Here is a 14,825-nt window from a genome sequence, read left to right as displayed (position 1 = left end):
AACCGGTAGGATGACTAGCGTGTGGGAGGAGGGGAAAGGGGGGGGTTGGGAAGGGAACGCAGAAAGGAATAGGTGTTTTGGGTCAGAACCCTTCTAAAGACTGAAAGATAGAGATGAGAGGGGTGGATCTTTACTCCAGAGGTGCTGCCTGACCTACTGAGTTACTCCAGCATGTTGTACACCAACTTTTGTACTGTTTGTGTTCCATGTTCGCTCTCTTTCAGTCCCCTACAAATCATCCTGTTTTTTGGAGTGTGCTGTAATTCTGCAACCAGCTCAATAGGTGGCATCAGAATGCAATGGAGAGAAAAACATAAGTGACTGCAGATGCTGCAATCATGAACAAAACACAAAGTGCTGGAGGAACTGAGCAGGTCAGGCAGCATCTGTGGAGGGAATGGACAGACGATGTTTCTTGTCTGATCCTTCCAACATGATTGGTGGCAAAGAGGAGATGCACATACCAAGGATGATGTTAGTCTCCATTGGTGTCCATGGAGAGTGACACTCGCGTTTACCAGGGATGATTCCTGGAATGATTGGATTAACATATGATGAGCAGCACTGGGTCTGTTCTTGGACCTGGAGAGAGTGGATGTGGAGAGGATGTTTCCACTAGTGGGAGAGTCCAACCCAAAACATCACCTATTCCTTTCTGCATTCCCCTCCCAACGGCCCCTCTTTCCCCTCCTCCCACACGCTAGTCATCCTACCTGTTCCACTGTTTGTATCTTTGTACACCTGTCATGCGCACACTTTCCCCAGCCCACAATGGGCCATTATGGACACCACCCTCCCTGGGGACATCTGTTGCTGGCACTGATTTATTCTGACCTTTTCTCCTTTCCAGTTTGGGTGGGGGAGGACCTCATTGAAACTTACCGAATAGTGAAAGGTCTGGTGGGAGAGTCTAGGCTCATAATAAAAGGGTGTACCTATAGAAGGGAGATGATGAGGAATTTCTTTAGTCAGAGAATGGGGAATCTGTGGAATTCATTGCCACAGAAGGCCGTGGATGCCAAGTCAATGGATATTTTTAAAGTGGAGAATAAACGATTCTTGATTATTATGGGTGTCAGGTGTTATGGAGTGAAAGCAGGAGAATGGGGTTGAGAGGAGAAGATGGATCAGCCATGATTGGATGGCAGAGTAGACTTGATGGGCCAAATGGCCTAATTATGCTCCTGTAACGTGAACTTATGAACTTATTTCACACCTGCCATCGGGAAGACGGTACAGGAGTCTGAAAACTGTAACGACCAGTTTCAGGATCAGCCTCTAACCAACAACCATCGGGCTACGGGAAACTACGAACTCCAACAAAACTATGAACTGCCTGGACTACACTTTAGGTTACCTCGGGCTTTGTTTTTATTTTGCACTATATTTGGATCCTCGGGTGCCGTCTGTGTGGAGTTTGCCTGTTCTCCATGTGACCACGTGGGTTTCCTCCCGGTGCTCTGGTTTCCTCCCACATCACAAAGACATGTGGGTTTGTAGGTGAATTGGCTTCTGTAAATTGGCCACAACTCGTAATGGGATAACGAGTGTGAACGGGGGATCGATGGCCAGCACGGACTCGGTGGGCCGAAGGGCCTGCTTTCGTGCTGTATCTCTAGACTAACATAAACTAGTCGGAGCAGAATTAGTAACCTGGGACTTTGAAACAGCAGTTGGCAGGCTCGTTATTGTAACTGAGGGTGAAACCGTGCTGTTCTATTGACAGTCGTGACTCATACCTTGACCAATACAGAGAACTTTCACAATGCATTAACAGCTGCTTGACATTTGCTGCCTCTTTAGCTGGCAGCACAGTTGCAGGGAACAGAAGACACAGCACCAGACTCTGCCAGGACCAGGAGAAAGAACAGTGGAGATTTCCTCTATTTATATCCATTTTCATGACCTCAGAAGGTCAAGTGTTGAACAAGGGCATCTTTGTTATGCTCACGGAAAGACTCACGAGGGTATTATATCCTTCCAAATACAGACAGGTTCATTAGAAACTGAAAATGCTGCGAAAAGCAGAGAATGGAGAAACACGGAACTGCAGTCAAAATATGTAGGAAGGAACTGCAGATGCTGCGTTACACCAAAGATAGACCTAAAATGCTGGAATAACTCAGCAGGTCTGGCAGCATCTTTGGAGAAAAGGAATAGATGGTGTTTCAGGTTGGGACTCTTCTTCAGACAGCTGAGGGGTTCCGACCAGAACTAAACTCCTTATCACTAATACCCTCAAATCCAGGCAGCATCCTGGTGAACAACATCTGCACCCTCTCCAAACACTCCACATCCATCCTGTAATGGGGAGACGAGCACTGCGTGTAATAAGACCATATGATATAGGAGCAGAAATAAGCCGTTCAGACCACCATCTACTCCACCTTTCGATCATGGCTGATCTATTTTTCTCTCTCAACCATATTCTCCTGCCTTCTCCCAATAACATTTGACATTTCATTCATCATCATTGAAAACATTAGCGACGCAGTGGTCCTGGTTTCTGACGGGACAGTGACGGATGCACCACACATCTCTGTCCTCCAGTTCCTGTGGATTTCCACCGCTGGAAGTATAGGATTTTGGTGTGTGTGCTTTATCATCATTCCTTACAATGTTATGTACAAAAGTGATCGCAACTTCTACTGAAGTGTGAATAGCCGTTGGCTCGCTAGAAGCTCATCCGCACTTTGACAGGTCTTGTTTTTGGTCCTGCTGGGGGTCCACAGCCCCCTCCTGTGGTAAACCAGGTGGGGGAGACGAGACAGGTTTAGTCACCGACTATCCGACCATGGAGCAGGTAGCATGGGATTACATGGTACCCGTGGCGGGGGGGAACTCCCCCGACCTGACCTGAAAAGTTGGCGGGGAGGGTGTAACATTTGTAACATTTGAAGGGTGTAACATTTGACACCCTTACAAATCAAAAACCTATCAATCTATGCTTTACAAATACTCAATAATTTGGCCTCCACCACTGTCCGAATTCCACAAATTCACCACCCTCTGGCGAAAGTTCCTCCTCATCTCCATTCGATGCACCAAATGTGGCCCAACCAAAGTTTTATAGAGTTGCAATCTGCTAACCCTCCAGCCAGATTCATTAGTTTAGTTTAGTTTAGTTTATTTTTGTTTACTGACACGTGTACAGTGAAAAGCTTTTCTGTTACGTTACACACTCAGCGGAAAAACTATATATGATTACAATCAAGCTGTCCACAGTGCACAGATGCAGGAGAAAGGGATAAAGGGAATAATGCTTAGGTACAAGACACCATGCACTCTCCATGAGAAAAACTTTTTTTTCCGCCACCAGTATTTCAGGAAATCTACAGGGAAGGAAACATCACCGTCAGGTCTTGAGGTGGCACTGTGGTAGAGTTGCTGCCTTACAGCGCTTGCAGAGCCGAAACCCGGGTTTAATCCTGACTACGGGTGCTTTCTGTACGGTGTTTGTACGTTCTCCCCCTGACCGCGTGGGTTTCCTCTGAGATCTTCGGTTTTGTCTCACACTCCAAAGGCGTGCAGGTTTGTAGGTTAATTAGCTTGGTATAAATATAAAATTGTCCCTAGTGTGTGTAGGATAGTGTTAGTGTGTAGGGATCGCTGGTCGGCGCGGACTCGGTGGGCCGAAGGGCTTGTTTCCATGCTGTAACTATGAACTAAAAATAAACAAAGTCCTGGATCAGGTTTTCCAAACGTGAGCTTTTCTTCCCAGTTGGAACTTGTGGAGATTCATTCATGCACCGTTGATGCAAGGAGTCTGTGATCTATGCACTGGTTTAGAGTATTTGTTCAGCAGACATGAGTAACCCAACCCATTCACCACCGTAATTAGACGTGGCACTCGGATTCTAGGGGGACCTGGTGTTTTGCTGGCTGCTACCAGATGAGACCACCGCACAGGGTAGGCAAATATCTCCCTAACCCGAGCTGGCAGATGGGTCTCCTTCTACATGTATTCCCTGTGCTGTACAACTGCGTCAACACCCGCCGGCATTTCACAAGCATCAGTCAAGAGTCAAGAGTGCTTTATTGTCATGTCCCAAATCAGAACAATGAAATTCTTACTTGCAGCAGCACAACCAATATGGAAACATGGTACTCTGCAAAGCCCATAATTAACAAACAAAAAAAACACAGACAAATAAATTGACAATAGTCATGCCAAAGTCAAAAATAATGTCCCCAAGTTTATATAGGTGAGAGTCTATTTGGAGATTGTCGTGTCGAGATGGTTGTAGGGAAGAAGCTGCTCCTGAATCTGGACGTTGCATTTTTCAGGACCTGTACCTTCTTCTAGATGGCAGGACTGGTCTGTAGCATGCAAAACAAAGCTTTTCACTGTACCTCCTCAGTAAATGTTTAGTTTAGTTGAGAGATACAGAGCGGAAACAGACCCTTCAGCCCATCTAGTCCGCGCCGACCAGTAATCGCGCGGAAAATGTAATGAAAATATTTACCGATATCAAATTAACCTACAAATCTGTAGTTCTTTGGAGACATGTGAGGAAACCGGAGCACCCAGAGAAAACCCACACGGTCACAGGAAGAAGGTACAAACTCCAGACAGGCAGCATCAGTAGTCAGGATCGAACCCGGGTCTCTGTAAAGGCAGCAACTCTACCTCTGCGCCACTGTGGCGCCCCACATGTGCCAATAATAAACCTAAACCCAAGATAACAAAACCACATGGAGATGTGTCGCGCACACACACACACACACACAATCTTGCCTGGGGTCCCTCTCTCTCTCCCAATATACCAAGCTGGATGAGATGCATTGTGTCTAGTTGTGGTGAGCAGCGCAGCTCTCTCGTGGAAGTAATCCAGTGCTCGTATTTTAACAGAAAGAGGATGAGCAGCTAGGACGAGCAGAGCGCTGGAGCTAACGGGTTACTCGTCCATTGCAGCAGATAAATATTTTGGCAGCGAGAGGCAGAGAGAGAGAGGGGGGGAGATTTCAAGCAAATGGTAACCACATCCAGCCGCAAATGGAAGGTATAAAAAGGCCCTTTTTACGTTAAAAAAAAACACAACTCCCTCCTTCTCCGATCGGAATCACCCGCCGACAGGGAGGGGCAAAGACGAAGGGGCATTCATCTTAATAGTTATTCGGTTCGTGCAGATTTATGGATTAAGAACCAGCCTATGGAGATTATCGTTATTTACCTATGCTCAGGTAAGGTCATCAAAATATTCCTCGTTTTCCACATTATTCAGCCTCAAATTCACCTTCCCCAAACTTCACCCCGCCCTTAGCAAGGAATTGATTCCCAGTGTAATGTTATTATCTTGCTCCCCCAATCTCTTAACAAAACATCACTAATAGTCGCCGATGTTAATGATTTAAATCACATATGTATTTGCTGTGTGTGTAAAGGTTTGCATTTATCATCCCGGTTTCTGAAATTATTTTTTTTCGAGGTGTAAAATCAAGTTAAATACGGATTGTTTTCCGTCGGGTCCCGGTTGTATGGCTTTTGGTGGCATTAAATGGCCCTTCCATCGGTTACTGAAATCCCCTTCGCTGGATTATTTTTGTAATAGAGGGCTTCAGACTGTCCGCTGGATTACATTCCATGGTGAAGTTTCAAGGGTCTGTTTCCATCGATCACCGAGGCCGTCCTTTTGGGGGAGAGCTTAAAAAAGGATGATTTCAACCCGACCTAGTTCAACTATGTGAGATAGATACCTAGAGTACTTGACTGCATCGATGGTTGGCACTAAGGCTGATCCCTCTCTGAGTTAAAACATCAATTCAAAAATAAAACAACGTGGTCAAAGTTGCCCAAGTCAGTCCATGATGTCTCTCAAAATGGTTTCAATTAGTCCCCCCCCCCCAAAAAAAAACAAGTCCAGGACAAGGGGTCACAGTTTAAGGTAAAGGGGAAATCCTTTAGGACCGAGATGAGAAAAACATTTTTTCACACAGAGAGTGGTGAATCTCTGGAACTCTCTGCCACAGAAGGTAGTTGAGGCCAGTTCATTGGCTATATTTAAGAGGGAGTTCGATGTGGCCCTTGTGGCTAAAGGGATCAGGGGGTATGGAGAGAAAGCAGGTACAGGACACTGAGTTGGATGATCAGCCATGATCATATTGAATGGCGGTGCAGGCTCGAAGGGCCGAATGGCCTACTCCTGCACCTATTTTCTATGTTTCTAAGTCCACAGGAGGTAAGAGGTAAAGTCAGACAGTGAGAGGCATTAGGATATCTGAGGAGTTTAATCAGACTGTTGGACAGGTGGTTTAGTTTTACAGGGACTCTGTCCTCTGAGGATGTTTCAGTGCTGGCATTGTTTGAAACAAAGGCAGAAACAAGGAACTGCAGATGCTGCCTTACACGAAAGAGTACAAAGTGCTGGAGTAACTCAGCGGGTCAGGCAGCATCTCGTGCGAACGTGGGTGGGTGACGTTTCAGGACCAAAACATCACCTGTCCAGAGGAAGAAGGGTCCTGATCCAAAACATCATCGCAGCGCAGGGGAGAATTACACTGTGGATGAGCATTAACTGTGTTACCTGGATTAGTTGGTGCTCAGTGTCAATGGAGCCATTTTTCATACGAGACTTGCAGCTAGAGTCCAGATAGCACACAGTGAGTAGAGCCTCTGCCTCACAGCACCAGAAACCCAGGTTCAATCCTGGCCTCAAGTGCTGTCTATGTGGAGTTTGGACCTTTTCCCTGTGAACCCCATAGGTTTCCACCGAGTACTCCGATTTACTCCCAGATCCCAAAGACTGACCCCTGATGCGTGGGTGAGTGGTGGACTCTGGCAGAGTTGAGGGGGATGTGTAGGAAGGAAGTGCAGTTGCTGGTTTGCACTGAAGATAGACACAAAATGCTGGAGTAACTCAGCGGGTCAGGCAGAATCTCTGGCGAAAAAGAATAGGTGACGTTTATGGTCGGAACCCTTCTTCAGACTCTAGCCCACAGTTGATGAGAAGCAATGGATTGACTGCCAGTAGCTGTAATTCAGGTTGTGCCTGAACTGGCAGGTCTGGAACCTGATTTGCAAACCATGAGACACAAGATGGAGACGCAGGGACAAATGGAATGAGTCGCCAGGGGTGGTAGATGAGGCAGGTACTATAACAACGTTTACAATTAATTTGGACAGGTACACGATAGGGAAGGTTTAGGCTGATGTGGGCCAAACATGGGCAGGTGTGACTAGTGTATGTGGGGCTATACAGAATAGAAACAGGCCCTTCGGCCCACCCGCTCCATGCTGATCAAATTGTCAGACTGGACTATTCCCATTTGCATGCATTTGGCCCATATCTCCCCAAACCCTTCCTATCCATATATCTGTCCAAATGACTTTTAAAAATCAAACAATTTCCCAGCCCTCTCAATGTGCTGTCTGATCTGCTGAGTATTTCCTGCTCTTAAGGACACAAAGTGCAGGAGCAACTCAGCAGGTTAGGCAGCATCACTGGAAAACATGGATAGGTGATGTTTCAGAAGAAGGGTTTCGACCCGAAATGTCACATCCATGTTCTGCAGGGTTGCTGCCTGACCTGCTGAGTTACACTATCACTTTCTGTCCTTGTGTGTACCAACCAGCATCTGCAGTTCCTTGCCTCTACATGTTTCCAGCTCTAGGCTGTTGTTTGTGGAGACTTTCAGCATCCAAGCTACTTTACTCCTGTAAGAGATGTTACTCTTTACTCAAGTTGTGATTCTTGTTTTCTTATTTTTCTAGCCAGTCTCTTTTGCCTTCCTCTCATTCTTGGGAGCTCCATTCGTGTCGGTCTAGGAGGCAATTACTCCAATCTCTGTGAGTTACTCCGCTGACGTGACTATTGTTATCGGGGAAGAAAAATTCACCTCTGGGTGCCCACACTGAGTGAGATTGGCCGTATGTTCACACGTTAGGTTAGAATGATTTTTGATCTTAGAGAGGTGTATAACATCATGAGAGGAATAGATCGGGTGGACAATCAGAGTGGGGAAGTCTCTTGCCCAGAGTGGGGAATCGAATACCAGAGGGCTTGGGTTTATGGTGAATGGGGAAAGATTTTATAGGAATCTGAGGGGTAACCTTTTTCACGCAAAGGATGGTGTGTGCATGGTACAAGCTGCAGGAGTCCAGTGTCCGCTAGTGTCACAGACTCTCTCCTCCTTCCGGTTCTTGGTCTTCGGGGATGAGCGGGGGATGAGCTTTGGACCCACTGCAGATGGGCTCTGTGGCTATCTTTCTGTCAGGGTTTGGCAACTGCCCGCATGGCCCTCAGAGAGCTTCTGCCACATGGCCCTGTGTCCGTTGTCACTGGTAACTCCTCAGGTCTTCGGGGATGAGCAGGGCCGGGTTCAGTGGCGGCTGCGATCCGCCAGTCTAATGGCGTCTGGCCACGCGGCCCGCTAGTCTAACTGGTGAACAACAGCAAGCTCCTTCTCTTGTTACTGGGTTTGGGATGGGCGTGATGTATGGTCCAACCTGAAACAACATCTCCCCGTTTACCCTCCACAGATGCTGCCTGACCCACTGAATTCTTCAAGCAGTTTGCAGAAACAAGGAACTGCAGGTGTTGGTTTACACTAAGTGCTGGAGTAACTCAGCGGGTAAGGCAGCATCTCTGGAGAACGTGGATAGGTGGTGTTTTGGTAGATCAGAATCCGAAGAAGGGTCCTGTCCCAAAACGTCACCTATTCATGTTCGCTGAGGTACTGCCTGACCCACTGAGTTACTCCAGCACTTTGTGTCCTCAAACAGATTGTTATATTAAATATCCATCATTTAAATATGAGCTGCCAGAGGAGATGGTTGAAGCATGTGTAATAACAACATTCAAATGACATTTGGACAGGTAGATGGGTTAATGGGCAGGAAAGGTTAAGGGCCAAATGCAGGTAAATTAAGTTTAGATGCTGCCTGACCCACCAAGTTACTCCAGCCCTTTGTGCCCTTTGTTGCTGCTTTAATCTGTTTCCTGCATTCTTATATGTCCAACCAGAATTTGACTTTGTCAAGGCATAGGCAATGACAGACTCAGTGGTGGTAAATGGCTTTAATATGAACAAATATTTGAAGTTAGAAAATAGACACAAAATGCTGGAGTAACTCAGTGGGTCAGGCAGCACCTCTGGAGAAAAGGACTAGGTATGGTTTCGCATCTAAAGAAAGTTTCTGACTCAAAACATCACCTATCCATGTTCTCCAGAGATGCTGCCTGATCCGCTGAGTACACCAGCACCTGTGTCTATCTTCGACATAAACCAACATCTGCAGTTTCTTCCTTCACATATTTGAAGGACAGCATGGATAAGGTGGGCCAAAGGTTCTCGACTAAATACCTCCAGTCATACAGCCTCCGTAACCCTCCGGTGCAGAGAATTCCTGCAAGGTATTGGCGTTCATGAGGAGAAAATCCAAGCGTCTTAGTTTTAAATGGCTGCTCTCTTATCTTGTAACGATGTCCTCTTGTTAGAGACTCCATATCATTCTACAAGCTCATTAACATAGTAACATAGCTATTCCACCGTGGGTCACAGATAGCTAGGTTGGAGAAATAGTTTGAAACTCAGAAGATAATGTCAACCTTTAGTTGGAGATAGTGGAGAGCCACAATCTGGCACAAGCTCAAAAGAGCAAGAAATTGGGATGAAATAACATAGTGACTGGGCAACTGCAACAGTAGTTATACCAGGAGCAGTTGAGATAGTGAGACTCTGCGGTGAATATACAATAACATGGACCCATTACCTGCCACGCTTTGTCCTGCCCTTCCTCTCTTCTAGCTTCCCCCTGCCCCTCCCTCGTCTGATATGGGGCGCAGAACGGGGGCACAGTTGCTGTCATACAGCGGCAGAAACCCATATTTGATCCTGACTACGGGTGCTGATTGCACGGAGTTTGTACATCCTCCCTGTGACCCTGTGGGTTTTCTCCGGATGCTCCAGTTTCCTCCCACACTACAAAGACATGGGGGTTTGTAGGTGAATTGGCTTCTGTAAATTGTCACCAGTGTGTAGGATAGAACTAGTGAATTGGGGTTGGTGTGGACTCAGTGGGTCGAAGGGCCTGTTTCCTAAAACTAAAGCACATGCAGTTCCTTTTTTCTACATCAGATTGGATTGACAGGAACGTCCCAGGACTTGTTTGCACAATAGGCCAGATCCAAAACCACATTAATAACATGATTCAGTGCACTTGCCTCTGGTGTTGTATCTGACATTAGAACTGGTGAACCTGCAACCTCTTGACCCACTGCTCTCCTGGGACTAGTCATCAATAGTCATTGACGTCAGGGATGAATTCATTGCTTGTTCATCGTGCGGGCAGGTCAGATTTACATGGATGTTCCTGGCGTGTTTTCCAGTAGGATGTCGAAGCTTCTTCAGACTTGAGACGTGGACTGCTTCAACGAAAGCCCCATTGATGCGTCTTGTCCTCACTCTCTTGATTCTCTCAGAGTCAAAGCTACTATTCTCCTCCTAGATACCTTGCCCTTTCCTGCCTTTCCACTCTCCTGCCTAAACCAGGCTGCTCTGGATGCTTGTAAGGATGGTGACACATTGGAACTCTGCAGGATCAGATTGTGGAGACGGGCAGTATTTAAACAAGGAGTCAGCCCATCGATGATACATCCCCAGTAACCTTGGAGCATTTACCACTTCAAGGCTTCTTTTAACAAGCGTGCAAGTCTCTCTGCTCCCCGTGTTAGAAAGCACAGTGCTCGAGAGGAATCAATGGATGTTTGAAGCCATTATATCGAATAAAACTCCCAAACAATTAGAAAGTGCACCGTGGCTCATGATCAGATATTAATGTTGGGATTCCAAGCCTCAACTCTTCAGACATTCTTTCAGTTGCTGTATATCTGACCTCTATCTATGTCTAGTGTGTGTTGATGAGCACATGCAAATTATAATGGCCCGGTCTTTGTACAGTTTTAGAGGCACAACATGCAAGCAGGTCCTTCAGCCCATCAAGTACATGTTGACCATTGATTTTAAGGTGATGGGGGAAAGATTTAATAGGAACCTTAGGGGTAACTTTTTAACACAACGGGTGGGGGGTGAATGGAATGAGCTGCCAGAGGAGGTAGACAGGAGAGAAGGATCCTGACCCAGAACGGCACAGGTCCTTTTTCTCCAGAGATGCTGCCTGACCCACCGAGTCACTCCAGCAATTTGTGTCTATCTTCCATATTGCCAGAGGAGGTAGTTGAGGCAGGTACTAACATTTGAGAAACATTTGGACAGGTAAAAGGACAGGATGGAGGGAAATAGGCCAAGTGCAGGCAGGCAGGACTCGTGTAGATGGGACATTTGTTCTGCGTGGGCAAGTTGGGTCGAAGGGCTGGTTTTCATGCTGTATGACTCTATGACCAGTTCATGCTCCGATGTCTTATGGTCTTATAGCCTTGCTATGAAACTGATGTCCATCTTGTCTGCTTCACTCAGATGAAAAGAACATACTGCCCTGCAAGAAGGATGAACTCCAGTGTGGCAATGGTCTCTGTCTTCTCAACTGGCTGCGTTGTCACTACCGGAAGAACTGTGCCCGAGAGTACACCTCCATCAAGTTAATATGTTCAAGTAGGTCCTGCCTTTGTAACTTCAACACTGCCAGCGCGGCGGCATAAAAGCACCAGACCATCCCGTCAACCGCTCTCGTCTCTGGGTTGCTTCGAACGGCAAAGGTTTCTGTGCCGACATCCTGCCCCTGGCCTGGCCTGGTGCGTCGTGGTTCTATTCTGTGCCCACTGCAGAGACGTCATGTGGCCCCTCACCCTGCGGTGAGCGGGCTCCGGTGCCTGCCCTTTGCCCCATGCCCAGTGTCTCGTCGTGCACGGACCCCGCCTCAATGCTGGCCGCTGGGATCCACACAGCGTCGGGGTCAGAGCTGGTGGGCACGAGCATCAGATCGAGTGACGGTGAGTGTCGCATCGGGATAGGGGGTGCGGGGTAGGGGGAGGATAAGTTATGCTATGTGTAGTTTGGCAAACGTTACCCGGGGGGTGGGGGGGGTCACAATGGCACAGTGGTAGAGCTGCTGCCCTCCAGCTCCAAAGACATCAGTTCAATCCTGATCTCAGGTGCCGTTTGTGAGGAGTTTGTACATTCTCTCTGTGACCGTGTGGGTGTTCTTGTTCTGAAGAAGAGTCCCAACCTGAAATGTTATCCCTCCACAGATGCTGCCTGGCCTGCTGAGTTCCTCCAGCAGTTTGTTTTTCATAGTCATACAGCGTGGAAACTGGTTCCTGAACCCAATTTGCCCACGCCGACCAACCTGCCCCATCTACACTAGTCCCACATGCCTGCCCTTGGCCCATATCCCTCTAAACCTATCCTATCCATGTACTTTTCTAAATATTTCTTAAACATTGTGATAGGACCTGCCTCTTCTACTTCCTCTGGCAGCTCGTTCCATATTCCCACCACCCTTTGTATAACAAAAGATACCCGTCAGGTTCCTATTAATTATTTCGTCCCATACCTTAAACCTATGTCTTCTGGTTCTCGATTTCCCCAACTCTGGGCAAAAGACTCTTGTGCCTCTACCCGATCTGTTCCTCTCATGATTTAGTACACCTCTATAAGATCACCCCTCACTCCAAGGAATAAAGTCCCAGTCTGCTCAACCCCCCCCCCCCCCCCCCTATCACTCCCTCGAGTCTTGGCAATATCCTTATAAATCTTGTCTACACTTTCTAACTTGACAACTTCTTTCCTATAACATGGTGCCCATGAATAGGAACAACTGGCTTCGAGGTGCAGTGAGGGGGATCTAGATTGCTGGAATGGCCTAAATCAAAGGCAAGCTCTTGACATATATAGGGTTGCTTGGAAGGTCATTTTGTGTTCATGAGTTATAGGGGCAGAATGAGGCCATTTGGCCCATTAAGTCTACTCCACCATTCAATCATGGCTGATCTATCTTTCCCTCTCAGCCCCATTCTCCTGCCTGCTCCCCATAACCCCTGACACCCATACTAATCAAAAATCTGTCAATCTGCGCTTAAAAATATCCATTGACTTGGCCTCCACCACCGTCTGTGGCAATGAATGTTGTCACCTGTCAGGGTGAATCCATCCCATTGTGCTCATGGTGTTCCACTCTACCTTAGTGCACAGATATTAATGAAGGAAATTAATTTTAGATTCTTTACTCCTTTCTTGTGGAATAGCTACAGCCCTGTGCATTTAATTAACCCACTCCTGTGGGAATTTCATCCAGCAGGATAATAAATCTCCTGGAATATTTTTTTCTTTTAAAAGCTCAGTTAAAATGCAGCTGCATGTGGGTTAGGACCATTTTATATGGGAGTCTTTCAACATTTATTTACGTTTAATGTGCTATCGGCTTTCTAACTAATCACAACTGTAAGCAGCTTATACAGCGTTCAATCAAATTTCAGTCTATTTATCCCTTCTCTTAGAAATAATCTGCTCCTTCCTCTAGACCCCCAGTTCTTTTCATGTTTCAAGAAGTTTTCTGTTTTCCAGAGCTTTAACATAGAAGAGTACAGCTGGAGAACTGGCCCTTCGGCCCACAGTGTCCATGCTGAACGAGAGGGGAAATTGGGTCAATCCCATCTGACCCAGACCCCTCCATTCCCTGCCCAACTAAATGCCTCTTAAACATCACTGTGAGGTCTGCCTCCACTACCACTCCTGGCAGCATGGTCCAGGCACTCACCCACTCTCTGTGTGAAAAAACTTGCCCCACTCTTCTCCTTGAAACTTTGCCCCTCTCACCTTAAAGTTATGCCCTCTAGTCTTTGACATTTTCACCCTGGGGAGAAAGGACCTGACTGTCTACCCTTTCTATGTCTCACATAATTTTATAAAACTTTATCAGGTTGCCCCTAATCCTCCAAGGCTCCAGAGAAACTTGGAAAATCCTCCAAATAAGGACTAGTTCTACCTTTCCCGCCTCCTTGCTAGTTTACACTGTATATGCAGATATTGCGTTAAAACCCTTGCCTTTGTCAAAATGGCTGAGACCTTGAACAAATGGGAGCAGAGCTGTTAAGTTCCTGGACTAATATCTGTGGATCTGATGGTGCTTTTTGGCAGCGGTCAGTCAGTGGCACAGTGTATTGCCACTAGTTCACAGCGCCAGAACCCAGGTTCGATCTTGACCTCAGGCATTGTAGCCAATGTAAGGGTAGCCAATGTAACGCCACCTTTTAAGGAAGGAAGGAGAGAGAAAATTAGGAATTATAGACCACTTAGCCTTAAATTGGTAGTGGGGAAGATGCTTGAGTCGATTATTAAAGATGTAATAGCAGCGCATTTGGATCGGATTTATAAAGGGGAAATTATGCTTGACTAATCTTATGGAATTTTTTGAGGATGTAACAAGTAGAATGGATAAGGGAGAGCCAGTGGATGTGGTGTATCTAAACTTTCAAAAAGCCTTTGCAAAGTCCCACACCTTGGGATTAGTGTGCAAAGTACGGTATTGACATGGATAGAGAATTGGTTGGCAGACAGGAAGCAAAGAGTAGGAATTAACGGGTCCTTTTCAGAATGGCAGGTAGTGACTAGTGAGTGGGGTGCCATATATTGGGGGATCTTATAGAAACATATAAAATTATAAAAGAACTGGACATGCTAGATGCAGGAAAAATGGTCCCAATGTTGGGTGAGTCCGGAACCAGGGGCCACAGTCTTAGAATAAAGGGGAGGTCATTTAAGACCTTTTCACCCAGAGAGTTGTGAATTTATGGAATTCCCTGCCACAGAGGGCAGTGAAGGCCAAATCACTGGATGGATTTAAGAGAGAGTTAGATAGAGCTCTAGGGGCTAGTGGAGTCGAGGGATATGGGGAGAAGGCAGGCACGGGTTATTGATACGGGACGATC

General features: G+C 46.7%; 1 protein-coding gene across 3 annotated transcripts in view; it reads left to right on the top strand.

Annotated features, from left to right (window-relative positions):
* The first annotated feature begins 4,739 nt into the window (after positions 1–4,739).
* Positions 4,740–14,825, top strand: part of bean1 (brain expressed, associated with NEDD4, 1) — a 30,563-nt gene continuing 20,477 nt past the window's right edge. Inside the window, exons 1-3 of one of the 3 annotated variants that reach the window (XM_055648824.1) lie at positions 4,740–5,184; positions 7,712–7,786; positions 11,416–11,550. In XM_055648824.1, coding sequence (XP_055504799.1) covers positions 5,154–5,184; positions 7,712–7,786; positions 11,416–11,550 — 241 coding nt within the window. In that variant the 5' untranslated portion in view covers positions 4,740–5,153. Of the gene's footprint in view, positions 5,185–7,711; positions 7,787–11,415; positions 11,889–14,825 lie in introns of those variants that run through there. The other 2 variants (XM_055648825.1, XM_055648827.1) reach the window with 2 other exon arrangements.

The sequence above is a fragment of the Leucoraja erinacea genome, chromosome 17, assembly GCF_028641065.1.
Source record: "Leucoraja erinacea ecotype New England chromosome 17, Leri_hhj_1, whole genome shotgun sequence".
NCBI lineage: Eukaryota > Metazoa > Chordata > Chondrichthyes > Rajiformes > Rajidae > Leucoraja > Leucoraja erinaceus.
This window is presented reverse-complemented; position numbering and strand designations above follow the sequence as displayed.